The 14,335-nt window shown below is 46.4% G+C and overlaps 1 protein-coding gene across 2 annotated transcripts in view; it reads right to left on the reverse strand.

Annotated features, from left to right (window-relative positions):
• TRABD2A (TraB domain containing 2A) overlaps window positions 1-14,335 on the reverse strand; it is an 83,708-nt gene that overhangs the window by 2,944 nt on the left and 66,429 nt on the right. For both annotated transcript variants that reach the window (XM_088130072.1, XM_088130071.1), the window contains one exon: window positions 4,979-5,239. In XM_088130072.1, the coding sequence (XP_087986198.1) occupies window positions 4,979-5,239 (261 nt within the window). The remainder of the gene's footprint in view (window positions 1-4,978; window positions 5,240-14,335) is intronic.

Here is a 14,335-nt window from a genome sequence, read left to right on the forward strand (position 1 = left end):
AGAAATCACCAGAAAAGCCCTCTCCTGTTCAATGCTCAACATTATAAAAGGCCCTATTGCAAATCAAATAATGTGGAATGGTTAATTTATAGGTACTTTCAGATTATCTAGCTATATCCATCCATCCAACCTTTTGTTGTTGTTCAGTTGTTAAGTTGTGTCCGACTCTTCGTGACCCCATGAACCATATTGCGCCAGGCCTTCCTGTCCTTCACTGCCTCCCTGAGTTTGCTCAGTTTCATGCTCATTGCTTCAGTGATGCTATCTAACCATCTCATCCTCTGTCATCCTCTTCTCCCTTTGCCTTCAACCTTTCCAGCATCAGGGTCTTTTCCAAAGACTCCTCTCTTCGCATTAGGTGACCAAAGTATCTGAGCTTGAGCTTCATTATCAGTCCTTCCAATGAACAATCAGGGTTGATTTCCTTTAAGATTGACTGGTTTGACCTCCTAGCAGTCCAGGGGACTCTTAAGAGTCTTCTCCAGCACCACAGTTCAAAGGCATCAATTCTTCGGCGCTCAGCCTTCTTTATGGTCCAGCTCTCACAGCCATACATTACTACTGGAAAAACCATAGCTTTGACTATGCGGATCTTTGTTGGCAAGGTGACGTCTCTGCTTTTTAATATGCTATCTAGGTTTGCCATAGCTTTCCTCCCAAGGAGCAAGCGTCTTTTAATTTCATGGCTGCAATCTCCGTTTGCGGTGATCTTGGAGCCCAAATAAATGAAGTCTGTTACTGCTTCCATTTCTACTCCTTCTATTTGCCAGGAATTGATGGGTCCAGATGCCATGATCTTAGTTTTTTTAATGTTGAGTTTCAAGCCAGCTTTCGCACTCTCCTCTTTCACCCTCATCAAGAGGCTCTTTAGTTCTTCTTCACTTTCTGCCATTAGGGTGGTATCGTCTGCATATCTTAAGTTATTGATGATTCTCCCTGCAATCTTAATTCCGGCTTGTGATTCTTCCAGCCTGGCATTTCTCATGATGTACTCTGCATATAGGTTAAATAAGCAGGGTGACAGTGTACAGCCTTGTCGTACTCCTTTCCCTATTTTGAACCAATCAGTTGTTCCGTGACTGGTTCTAACTGTTGCTTCTTGGCCCGCATACAGATTTCTCAGGAGACAGGTAAGATGGTCTGGTACCCCCATTTCTTTAAGAATTTGCCACAGTTTGTTGTGATCCACACAATCAAAGGCTTTTGCATAGTCAATGAAGCAGAAGTAGATGTTTTTCTGGAACTCTTGTGCTTTCTCCATGATCCAGCAAATGTTGGCAATTTGATCTCTAGTTCCTCTGCCTCTTCGAAACCCAGCTTGTTCATCTGGTACTTCTCGGTTCATGTACTGCTGAAGCCTAGCTTGTAGGATTTTGAGCATAACCTTGCTAGCATGTGAAATGAGTGCAATTGTGCAATAGTTTGAGCATTCTTTGGCATTGCCCTTCTTTGGAATTGGAACGTAAACTGACCTTTTCCAATCCCATGGCCACTGTTGCGTTTTCCAAACTTGCTGGCATATTGAGTACAGCACTTTAACAGCATCATCTTTTAGTATTTTAAATAACTCAGCTGGAATACTGTCATCTCCACTAGCTTTGTTGTTAGCAATGCTTCCTAAGGCCCACTTGACTTCACTCTCTAGGATGTCTGGCTCAAGGTCAGTGACCACACCAGCGTGGACATCAGGGACATTAAGATCTTTCTTGTATAGTTCTTCTGTGTATTCTTGCCACCTCTTCTTAATCTCTTCTGCTTCTGTTAGGTCCCTGCCTTTTTTGTCCTTTATCATGCCCTTTTGCACTAAACGTTCCTTTGATATCTCCAATTTTCTTGTAGAGATCTCTAGTCTTCCCCATTCTATTGTTTTCCTCGATTTCTTTGCATTGTTCATTTAAGAAGGCCTTCTTATCTCTCCTTGCTATTTTCTGGAAATCTGCATTCAGTTGTTTATATCTTTCCCTTTCACCCTTGCTTTTCACATTCCTTCTTTCCACAGCTATTTGTAAAGCCTCATCAGACAGCCATTTTGCTTTCTTGCATTTCTTTTTCCTTGGGATGGTTTTAGTTGCTGCCTCCTGTACAATGTTACAGACCTCCGTCCATAGTTCTTCAGGCACTCTGTCAACCAAATCTAATCCTCTAAATCTATTCATCACCTTCACTGTGTACTCACAAGGAATATGATCTAAGTCATACCTGAGTGATCTAGTGGTTTTCCCTACATTCTTCAATTTAAGCCTAAATTTTGCAGTAAGAAGCTCATGATCTGAGCCACAGTCAGCTCCTGGTCTTGTTTTTGCTATCTGTATAGAGCTTCTCCATCTTTAGCTGCAAAGTATGTAATCAATCTGGTTTCGGTATTGACCATCTGGTGATGTCCATGTGTAGAGTCGTCTCTTGTGTTGTTGGAAAAGAGTGTTTGCTATGACTAGCTTGTTCTCTTGACAGAATTCTATTAGCCTTTGCCCTGCTTCATTTTGTGCTCCAAGGCCAAACTTGCCTGTTATTCTGATTACTCCTTGACTTCCTACTTTAGCATTCCAATCCCCTATGATGAAAAGGACATCTTTTTTGGTGCTAGTTCTAGAAGGTGTTGTAGGTCTTCATAGAACCGGTCAACTTCAGCTTCTTCGGCATCAGTGGTTGGGGCATAGACTTGGATTACTGTGATGTTGAATGGTTTGCCTTGGATACGCACTGAGATCATTCTGTCGTTTTTGAGGTTGTACCCCATTACTGCCTTTCCCACTCTCTTATTGACTATGAGTGCAACTCCATTTCTTCTAAGGTTTCTTGGCCACAGTAGTAGATATAATGGTCACCTGAATTAAATTCACCCATTCCCGTCCATTTCAATTCGCTGATTCCCAAGATGTCGACGTTCAATCTTGTCATCTCATGTTTGACCACATCCAGCTTGCCTTGGTTCATAGATCTTACATTCCAGGTACCTATACAATATTGTTCTTTACAGCATTGGACCTTCTTTTCACTTCCAGATACATCCACAGCTGAACGTCCTTTCGGCTTTGGCCCAGCCGCTTCACTCTTTCTGGAGCTACTTGGAAATGCCCTCCACTCTTCCCCAGTAGCATACTGGACACCTTCTGACCTGAGGGGCTCATCTTCCGGTGTCATATCTTTTAGCCTTTTAACATTGTCCATGGGGTTTTCTTGGCAAGGATACTGGAATGGGTTGCCATTTCCTTTTCCAGTGGACCATATTTTGTCAGAACTCTCTGTCATGACCTGTCCGTCTTGGGTGGCCCTGCACGGTATAGCTCATGGCTTCACTGAGTTACGCAAGCCTCTTCGCCACGACAGTGATCCATGAAGGATCCAACCTTTAGTCAAGGTGTTAACAATGAAACAAAAAATTACCAGAGCATGAACACTGCTGTTGCTGCCAATACTACTATTACAACTACTAATTTTCTTTAAAATTTGTAAATGTCCATTTATCACAATAAATGACCATTGGAATCTCTAGAATGTTTTCACTTTTGAGATGATAGTGTTTTTCTTGAATTGGTTGCTATACGGCCTGTTCTTTGTAGCCATAGCTTTGATCTTTTTTGCTTAAGGTTGAGGACTTAGAACAGAACTATTTGGGCTTTTAGATAAAATAAGATATGACTAGGGTATGGATGATGTGGAAAATATAGACAAAAAAGTTTTTCTCCTTCTCTTGCAGTCTTAAGAGTTCAGTGTCAGTTGTTGAACCTAAAAACTAGAAGATTCACATCCACAGACTACTTCCTTGCAATCCTTAATTAAATTACAGAATTTACTGCATGAGTTATAGTGATGGTCGTTAATTTAGATGGTTCTAAAAAGGCCTACACAAATTCACTGATATGGCTATCAGTGGCTATTGGTGTTTGTGGCTATTTATTATGTAAATATCCTCTTGAATCAAAGGTAGCATCTCTTAAATAGCATTTGTTGGAGAGCAACAGCTATCTTGATTGTGAACTTCCCAGGTACACATGATGAGCTACTGTGTGATACAGAATGCTGGACTAGATGAACCTTTTGCCTAAGTTTACAGGATTCTTGTGTTTCTCTCTTATGTTTGTTACCGTACTGTCTGTTCACTGAAGTACTCTGTGAATTCCAATGCTGTCTCTCAGTGGGATGGCACTACCACTGAGAGTACAAATATTCCTGGACTCATAGCTATTGCTGGATGGACAGCTGATGCATCAGTAGCAGCCCTATCTGAAGTGAGACAACCTTGCAACAGTGACTTGTGACCTCAACATAACTTGTCTGGATTGCTGCAATATGCTCCACAATAGGCTGCCTTAGAAAACCAACTAGAAACTACCATTGGTCCAGAATGCAGCAACTTGAGTATTGGTCTGATATACTCCAAGACAAGCATGTGGCACCAGTGCCCTGGACCTTCACTAGCTTCCCATAGGCTTCCAAATGCAATTTCAAGAGCTGGTCTTAACCTATAAATCCATCTAGCTTGGCACCCAGACACCCGCAGGATCATCTTCTGCAACCAGTTTTGAACTATCTAACACGCATGTTCAGGGGAAACCACTGATGGTTCCCCCCTCTTGCAAGGTAGGTGGGTTGGAAGCTTGCAGGTGCTGTTTTTCAGTTGGTGAGCCTGCATTATGGAACAGCCTCCCCCGGCTACTTTGATCACAGCGCCACACTGCTGTCTGTCTGTGAGTCATTAAAAACTGAACTATTTCAGAGCACCTTAGGAGTTTGAATTGATTCCACGGTTTTATTGGCTTGTATATAGAATTGGAGTTAATCTTTTATTTTTAGCTGCTTTAATTATACTATGGATGTTTTATTGTATTGTTCTTTATGCTTGTACTGAAGTACCGCTGAGAATCTTTCAGATTGCAGCAGCCACAAACCCAATAAACAAACAAATAATGTCCCTCTTAAGGGGCCCCCTTTCTGCTGTTTCTCGGAAGTGTATTGCCTGCCTCTACTTACTCATTACCTTTCTTCGATGCGTACCCAAAGGTCATTGAACTGACGTAAACGCTGTTTCTTCTGCTGTTTCTTCTTCTTCTTCTTCTTGTATTTCTTCTCTACTTTCTCTAGCAGGTCCATGCTTTCTGGCAGTAACGCGTGGGGCAGCAGCTCTTCCTCCTCGTCTTCCTCCTTCGGTGCCTGTTGTTGGAGCTCTTGGGAGATAACGTAAGAGGCATATTCTGGGGATGTTGAGGAGAGAGCAGACAACATCTTCTGATTTTTCCCACTACAAAAAGGAAAATAAAATAAGGTTGACAATAGGGGGTGATTGTCTTCCAAGTTAATGTACAGAAAAAACTGAATTGCTATGAACATTTCGAGTCTGTTTGCTTGCAAACATCTCACCTCATTGAAAGTGCCAAAAATATTCAACGCATCAAGAGTGCCCTTTTTAAAGCAAGCTATATTGAGGTATAAATGGAACAACAGAGACAGAAATTATGTTGAACAATAAAAACAGGCTGAACTCCATGATGTGGACCAAAAATTAAAAAATAAAAGGCCTTTTTCCCTGATAGGAACACACTTTTATTGTCAGCTAAACTGAATAGATTGTGTACATTTACATTCTTTGATAGAAGATTACATTCTCAGCAGAAGAAAACAGTTTCCTAAAATAGGCTGTTCTCTTGTGTGTGTGTTTGTATGTGCACATCTAAGCTGTAATCATTGCCAAAGTAATGCAGAACTTTGCCAATGTACCTTGGAGATTTTTCTGAGATTCCTATTGTTACCCATGCACAAAATTAAAATATGTAATTACTGTTACTTTGATACTTTAAATGACCCTAAGGGCCTCAGAGTCAAAAAGTACAATTTAGTGCATTTTCATATATAGTGGTATTGAAGTAACAGTACATATATTTGGTGCTTCCAAGTCAAGTGTTGACTCTTGGCAACTGCCTGGACAAGTCCTTGCAGTTTTCTTGGCAAGATTTTGGAGGTGGTTTGTCATTGCCTCCTTCCAAGGGCTGAGAGAGGGGGACTGGCCCAAAGTCATCCAGCTGGCTTCATGCCTAAGGCAGAACTCAAACTCATGGTCTTCCAGACTTCTGGAGGAGGTATGACAAACTGTTCACGGAGCCAACAACAGCAGCAAAGACTAACTAGTGAGTAGCCTGGTTCCTTGGAACTTCGCCGGATAAGGAGAGAACAGGAGATCACCCACAAGTGCTCCGGATGGCTGCTCCTTGTGAGGAGACCACAGGACAGTGGTTTTCCACAGGTTTGAGGGCCAGGAGATGATGGGATCAGCCATCTTGCTCACAATCGTGGTGGAACCTTTTAAAGGACACTAAATTCACAAATCTCACTTTCTAATCACTTTTGGAAATTGCCTATCAACCTTCTTAAAGCTTAAAGCTTAAGGGACCTTTGGAATGAGAAGTTTGAAAAGTCTTCATCAGGTGAGTTTATCTTCAACTTTGATGATTTGAATGAAAGAAAAATTAATTATAAGCTTAACAACTAAAGAATTTGAAATAAATAGCAAGAACCTAAATAAGATTTTGATCTAAGAAAGTTATAAACAGATTAAGGGTCCAGATAAATTTGGCATATTGACTTTTACTATAAGATTTTGGAATTAACTGTAAAAAATAAACAGCTTCTTGTGGGAAACAGATTTATTTTGCCTATCCTGGCTACTGCAAGTCACAACAAAAGATAAGTGATGATTTTAGAAATTGGACACTAGAAGGGACTAAAGATTTTAAGTAGAAGAAAAAAAATACAAGCCTGTTCTTGATATCAGTTCATACTGGGACTTACAAAATGACACAAAACGTTATAATATCGGAAATATTAAAGGAGATTTTTGAAGAATTGAGCCAGAAATTAGTAACTATAATATCAACACTGTTAGTAATGATGTCTGCTTCTATGGATAGACTGTTTCTAAAATATGCTAATGAAGGAATGACAGATGTGGAACAAATTTTATCTGACAAGGCAAAGAAAGTATCGAAAAAGGAACTACAAATGACAGGCCAAGATAATGATTTGGAAAAGGACACTTTACTGGATATACAAAAGAAACTGGCTGAAGTTTTAAAAATTAAAAGGGAAATACAAATGATAAGCCAAGAGAATGACCTGCAAAATGTTTTCTTATTGGATCTACAAAAGAGGCGTGTTGAAGCCTTGAAGAAATCTGTGCAAAGGGATAAAGAAGAGAAGTAAAATCCTATGACAATATTTGATTGAATTAAACACTGTTAGAAGTAAAAGGAAGAAATATAAAGTTGGTTTATTTGATCAAGGTTAAAATAAGACTTTTGGGGGGGTGGGGCAATGTTCCAGCAACCCTTTATGGACTTTTTGCTGACAGCAGGATTGAAAAGTTGATGTTTTATGGATTTGCTTATAGATAAGGGATGGGATATGGGATGAAGAGATATCTGTTTAACCTTATGGGGGGTGAAGAGTTATTAAATTTGTTTATACTTGTTATGATGAAGGTTGGAAGTCACTTGTTTATAAATTTTATTATATTCTTTTCTTTTTCTTCTTTCTTTTTTTCCTGCACTTTTTATTCTTTCTTTCCATTCTCTTCTCTTTCTTTAAGTTTAGTTTGTATTAGTTTTTACTACTGCAATCAAAATTTTTAATAAATATATTTTAAAAAAAGAAAGAAATCAGAGTCTTCCAGTTTCTAGCCTGGTGTTTTAACCATTACACCTAACTGGCTCTCAAGTAATAAATACATTTCCATTTTCCAAACTGCACCTCAGGTATAATCAATCATTATGAGACCCTTTCTCAGTGCAATTATACTTCAGAGTATACCAAAGGATTGTTTGTTGTTGTTTTGACACTGTGAACCTAGAGCATAAGACATAGAAGACACTGTTTGCAGTGTCTCTTTGCAGGTGTATTGCTAGCTGTAGCCTTGCCACCTTCCAATCAGATACATGTAGCTTTGCCAAGTTTTTGCATCTGGGAGGATTAAATGATCCATTTATATTTGATAGAGAGCCACAATAACATCAGCCACCTTTTCTAAAAGTACATTCTTCAGCCTGTGAGAGTAAAGTGTACCTCCGATTTCAATTTTGGAAAATAATTAAACAGAAATACCATTCTAACATAAAATACCATTTCCAATACTGCCCACAGAACGTACTTCAAGGATGAGTGAAGGAAAATCTACTCTTTGATATTAAAGACATTTAAAGGGATAATAATCCATATCATGTGGTTTGGAGAGCACTATTAATACCCCAAAAGGTCATACGCACACAGTTCTCCAATGCATGCTGAAGGAAATGTATGGGAAAAAAAAAATAACATTTACAAAACAGAGGATGTTATTTTCTTTTTCCTCTCCAGTGAGCTGAATTCGCAAGAAAGGAGGAAACAAAAACAAACTTCCTTCATGCCTTTAATGCTCAGTGAAATGCACTCACTGAACCTGAACTCAGGAATGGGAATGTAAAATAAACTTCAGGTAAACTGTTTAAAACCAGGCAAATAGGAGATGAAATGCAACAGTTTCCCAGGAGAACCCAGATGGGAACAGGAGTGAGTCTGAATGTTGCTTTTCCCAAAAGAAATTAGAGAGAGAAGGTAGCATTTGGAATTCACTGACCGCTTGTACAGAGAGATTCCCCCTTGTCAGTGACTCATCCTTAAAGAATGTTTGAGAGCTTAAGCAAAAGGATAAAGCCCATTTCCAAGTGACTAAGTACTGAAGGAAAAGGCAGTCAAAGAAAATGAAATATTCCCTTCCACTCTGTGGAAACATGGGTAAATACTTAACCACTTTCATTATATGCTGATCACAGCATACTTTTACTCTGGTAACTCTTTATTACAACCTAACAGAGTCATCCTCCTCCCACTTCCCTCCATCCCTCCATATATAGAGAATAAAATTCCCATCTTTCCCACAGGTGTTGGAAAGGAAAGTTGGGGTTGCAGTTAACACATCTAGAACTCATCAAGTTATGGATGCTGTAGAGAAGTCCCAGCACACAAAGCCAACATTAAAGGATTCTTGTGTTTATTTTTAAACTATTGCTGTCACGGCAGAGTATGGTAACAGAGAACGACAGGAGATATTAAAAAGATTAGTTCTGTTCTGCTGCTGCTGTAATTAGAATGACCTATGTCAACTGAAATTACTTGAATTTCTTCAACCCCCCCCCAAGACACCTATTTTTGACATTTTGATAACTACTTGTCATTTTAAAAAATCTGTTTATTGAGGAATATTTTTAACTTTATTAAAAACAAGATATAAAAATAATAATTGAGAATTGTATGGATTTTTATGTCTGCTCTTCCCCAGTTCCTGCTTCTCTTAAAGAGCTTCTGAAATCATTGGCTGCTCTACGTTGCACAAGTTGTTCTGGAATGTGTAAGTCAGCTTTCATCCTCTGAAAAGATTGTTTTTGGGTTGATATGAAACCTTGTGGTGTTGCTATCTGTGTAAATGCCAAACGATATATAGGATCTGACAAGCCCACTGTATTTGTGAAAATTTATTCACATATGGAAGTCATAACTTGGCACTTCATTCATCAAGTGAGGAAGCGAAGTTTGGAGAGGGATATAAGCTTGTTGAAGCACAGAGCAACTCACTAAAGTCACTTCCAGTTACCATGGATAGACAGAAGACAGATAGCCCTCCGAGAAGAGCAATACTTGTGTCATCCGGAAGAAAATTATATCCTGCATCAGTTTTAGAATGTTGCCCATTCAGAGTAAATTGGAAACACTATTTCATGAAACTTGTACTGCATGATGGCTATAGAGACATGATTATATTTTCTTCCCTCATCTTACCAATATTAAGCTTCTATATGGTAGTGCTATTGAGACAATATACACCCTGTGTTTCTTCCATCAGAGTGTGAGATTTGCCCCGTTCGACAGAGAAACTCTCGTGACACGTGTGGTTCACAAAGAAGGTTTACTCATGCGTAACGTAGTAGTCACAAGCAAAGCCAGGACTGGCTTGGTACAATTGCATCACTTGTTATATTCCCCCCTTCCCGCGCTTTTTCCCGCCTCGTGATCGCGTTGCGGCTGTGGGCAATTAGGCCCCCCAATGTCCCCCCTGATCGTTCATGATGGCAGGGTCGGTCAGAGTCCATTGTCCTTGATTGCCAGTCTCCCTCCGGCTGGGTTGGCCCCTCCCTGCTACGTGCAGACCCGCGGGTTCTGTGCTGCGTTGCGATCTTGTTTCGCTGCCCTGCGGCCCCGTTCCTTGCTTGCTCGCGCCGTTATCAGTTCGTAATTAAAAGCTTCCGCTGCGGTTTTCCTGTTTAGCTGGCCGCAGGTGGCTCGTTAATTAGCGGCGCTTTCGGTTCCTCTTTTCCCCGCTAGCTACCGCCGGTGGATTCCGCGTGGTCTGGTTGCGAGCTTCCCTGCAGCCCCGTGCTTCCCTGAAACCTCGTGCTGACCGAACCTGACATGCCGCCCCCCTGACGACAACTCCCCCCCTCGGTCCTATTTCGGCTTCCCGGGGTATTTACTGTAAAAGTCCCGCACTAGGTCCGGTGCCCTTATGTGGGCTTTACTCACCCATTCGCTGTGGGACTTGGGGAAATGTTTCCATTGCACTAGGAGCTGGGTCTGCCCCTTGTGCCTCCGGGCGTCCAGTATCCGGTTGATTTCGAAATGCTGCTCCCCCCCGACCATGATGGGTGGTGGTACTCCCTCCGCCTTGTGCCAGGTGTTCCCCGGCTGGTGCAACTTTAGCAGGCTGCAATGGAACACCGGGTGGATCTTCCCGAGGCTTTTCGGGAGCGTCAGCCTGACGGTCACCGGATTGATGATCTCCGAAATGGGGAACGGCCCCACAAACCTCGGGCTGAGTTTTTCGATGCCTGGTGCGTCTTTAGGTTTTTGGTTGACAGATACACCTGGTCCCCCACTTTCCACTTTTCCTCGGGGAGCCTCTTGCGGTCCGCGTGCTTCTTGTAGTCGGCTTTGGCTCTTTGCAATGCCGCGTGCGCCGCTCGCCGGGTCTCGTCGATTTGGGCGAACCAGGCGTCCAGGGAGTTGATCTGGGATTCCGGCTGAGGCAGCTCCGGCATGGGGACGAATTCTCTCCCGGTAGCTACTTTGAACGGAGAGAACCCGGTGCTCTTGTGGACAGCGTTGTTGTATGCCACCTCCGCGAATGGTAGTAGCTCCGCCCAATCGTCCTGTTGGTGCCCCACGTAGCAGCGCAGGTACTGTTCGAGCCCCCGTTCAGGCGTTCCGTGGCTCCGTCCGTCTGCGGGTGCGCCGCGGAGGATAGGGCTTGTTTCGTCCCCACCCGCTTCAGGAACTCCCGCCAGAACCGCGCGATGAAGTTGCCGCCCCGATCGCTGACGATACGTCGAGGTGCGCCGTGGAGTCGGTAGACATGTTGCACGAACAGTTTCGCCAGCCCCTCGGCCGTGGGGACTCGCCGGCACGCTACAAAGTGCGCTTGTTTGGAGAATAAGTCCGTGACCACCCAAATGGCGGTCTTCCCCTTACTCTCCGGGAGCTCCACTATGAAGTCCATGGCGACCTCTTGCCAAGGGCCGTCGGGTTCCGCTACCGGCTGGAGTAGGCCTCTAGGTTTGCCTTTGGCTCCTTTCGCCGTTGCGCACACCGGGCAACCCCCGAGTACGCCTCCACGTCCTTCCGGAGCGTGGGCCACCAAAACTGCCGCCGGATTAAGTGGAGTGTCTTTACGAAGCCGTAATGCCCCGCGCTCCGGCTGTCGTGGGCTCTCTCCATGACCTCCCGTCGGCAACCCTCGGGCACGTACAGCTTTCCTTCGTGCCACCACAACCCCTCTTGGCCGGTTAGCGCCTCTCGGTTCTGCTTGAGCCAACCGTCCCGCTCCGCTGCCTCCGCGAACCCTTGCCTTACTTCAGACGCCGCGTCCCGTCGCTCCCCCTTGGTCTGGCTTCGGGTCACCGCCTTTGCAGCCAGCCTGCTGGCGGGGATGACGGAGTCCACGATCTCCTCCCGTAGGCTGGCGTGTTGGGGCATGCGAGACAGTCCATCCGCTAAGAAGTTGCGCTTCCCGGGGATGTGTTTCAGTGTGAACCTGAACCTCCCGAAGTATTGGGACCACCGTGCCTGTTTGGGGGATAGCTTACGCGGGGTCTTCAGGGCCTCGAGGTTCTTATGGTCCGTCCACACCTCGAACGGTTCAGTTGCCCCTCCAGTAGATGCCTCCACGTGGCCAGCGCCCACTTGACCGCGTACGCCTCTTTCTCCCACACCATCCACCTCCTCTCCGTCTCGGTGAATTTGCGGGAGGCGTAGGCGCACGGGTGGATGGCCCTCCGGGCTGGGTTGGAGCAGGACTGCTCCCGTTGCCACGTCTGATGCATCCACTTGGATTATAAACCGCCGGTCTGGGTCGGGATGGCGCAGGATCGGCTCCGCGGTGAACCGCTGTTTTAGTTCCTCAAACGCCCCTGGCATTCTGCAGTCCACGCGAGTGCCATGCTGGGCTTGGGGGTTTCCCAGTGCCCTTGGTTTTTAGCAGGTCGGTTAGGGGAAGGGCGATTTGGGCGAAGTTCGGGATGAACTGACGATAGAAGTTCGCAAACCCTAGGAAGCTTTGGAGTTGCCTCCGGGTTCGCGGCGCTTCCCAGCCCAGGACATCCCTTACTTTCGCCGGGTCCATCTCAATTCCCCGGCTGGATATTCGGTAGCCGAGGTAGTCTAGTTGCTCTCGATGGAACTCGCATTTCGAGAGCTTTGCGTACAGCTGTGCCTTCAGCAGTCTCTGGAGCACCGTGCGCACCAGGCTCACGTGCTCCGCCAGGGTCTCGGTGTAGATGAGGATGTCGTCCAGGTAGACCAGGACGCCCCGGTAGAGTAGGTCGTGCAGCACCTCATTAATTAGCTGCATAAATACCCCGGGGCCCCTTTTAATCCGAACGGCATCACGGAAAACTGGTAGCTTCCGAGCGGGGTGTTGAACGCCGTCTTCCACTCATCTTTTGCGCGGATCCTAACTCTGAAGTAGGCTTCGCGCAAGTCCAGTTTTGTGAACACCCTCCCCTTCGACAGATGCGACATCAAGTCCTTCATCAGGGGGAGGGGGTATTTGTACTCCGTGCTGATTGCGTTCAGCCCCCGGTAGTCTACGCACATACAGAGCGAGCCGTCCTTCTTCTCCCGGAATAACACCGGGGCCGCTAATGGTGACTTCGCGGGTTGGATGAATCCCCGTGCTAGGTTCTTGTCTATGAACTCGCGCAGGGCTCCCATCTCCCTCCTCGACAGGGAGTACATTTTTGGCTTAGGCAGGGTCGCTCCTGGCTCTAGCTCGATGGCGCAATCACTGGGCCGGTGTGGTGGGAGCTGGTCAGACTCCTTCTCCCCGAACGCTGCCGCCAGGTCTCGATACTGCCTCGGGATTCCGCCGCCCGTCGGGGGTTCCCCGGGTCCGGCCCCTCGCTTTGCGGTTGCCTCGCCAGTCGCCGCTGCCTCCCCTCGCCTCGGGATCGTGGCGGGTCTCCGGGGTCCCGGCGCTGCTGCTGCTGCTGCTGCTGCTGCTGTTGCTGTCGCCGCCCGGGTCTCGGGCCCCATCTGCTCTCGCCCCGTCTCCCGGTGTCCCGGACCCTCCGCTTGTCCGCCGGTGGTTGCGGCTGCCTCCGTCTCCACGGCTCGGTCCCCTCTGCTCTCGCCCCTCGCCGGTCTGTCGACCCCGAACCGCACTGCCTCCGCCGTCCAGTCGACTCGTGGGTTCCGCCGCCGCAGCCACGCCAAGCCGAGTACCACCGCGTAGTCGGCCACCGGGACCACCACGAACCTCAGTTCTTCCCGGTGACTCCCGATCGTCATCTGGACCGGCTCGGTGTAATACTGAGCTGGTCCCCCCCCTGCCAGCGTGCCATCTAACTGGCTGAATGAAATGGGCTCCCGGAGGCGCCTCAGCTGTAGCCCGAGCCCCGAGACCACCGCTGGGTGCATCAAGCAGTGGGTGCAGCCCGAGTCCAGTAGCGCCCGTAGCTGCGCCTCCCCTCCGGATCTCACCCCCGGACGTGTATCCTCACCCGGAACGGTGGGCAGTCCTCGTCTCCTATTGGGTCCGCGCGCCTCGACTCCCCTGCTCGCACTGGGACGCCGTTCAGTGCGAGCGCGCCTCGTTTCCCGCCGGCTCCGAGTCCTCTCCGGAGGATGCTGTCTCCGGGGTCGACCACCCCCCGCGTCCTTTCTCGGTCACCGCCGCCACTGCCCCCTTCCGCGGTCGGTCACCGGTCCTTTTCCCGTTCGCACGCGGGGTTTTGACTTCGGGCCGTGGAGGGGCGCCTTCCCGCTCCGTCGGGCACTGCGCCGCTCGGTGGCCTCTGCCTCCGCATCGGAAACACAGATT

Source organism: Python bivittatus, unplaced genomic scaffold (genome assembly GCF_059951505.1).
Source record: "Python bivittatus isolate LINGU-HERP-01145 unplaced genomic scaffold, Pbiv_v1 ctg000850_np1212, whole genome shotgun sequence".
Taxonomy (NCBI): domain Eukaryota; kingdom Metazoa; phylum Chordata; class Lepidosauria; order Squamata; family Pythonidae; genus Python; species Python bivittatus.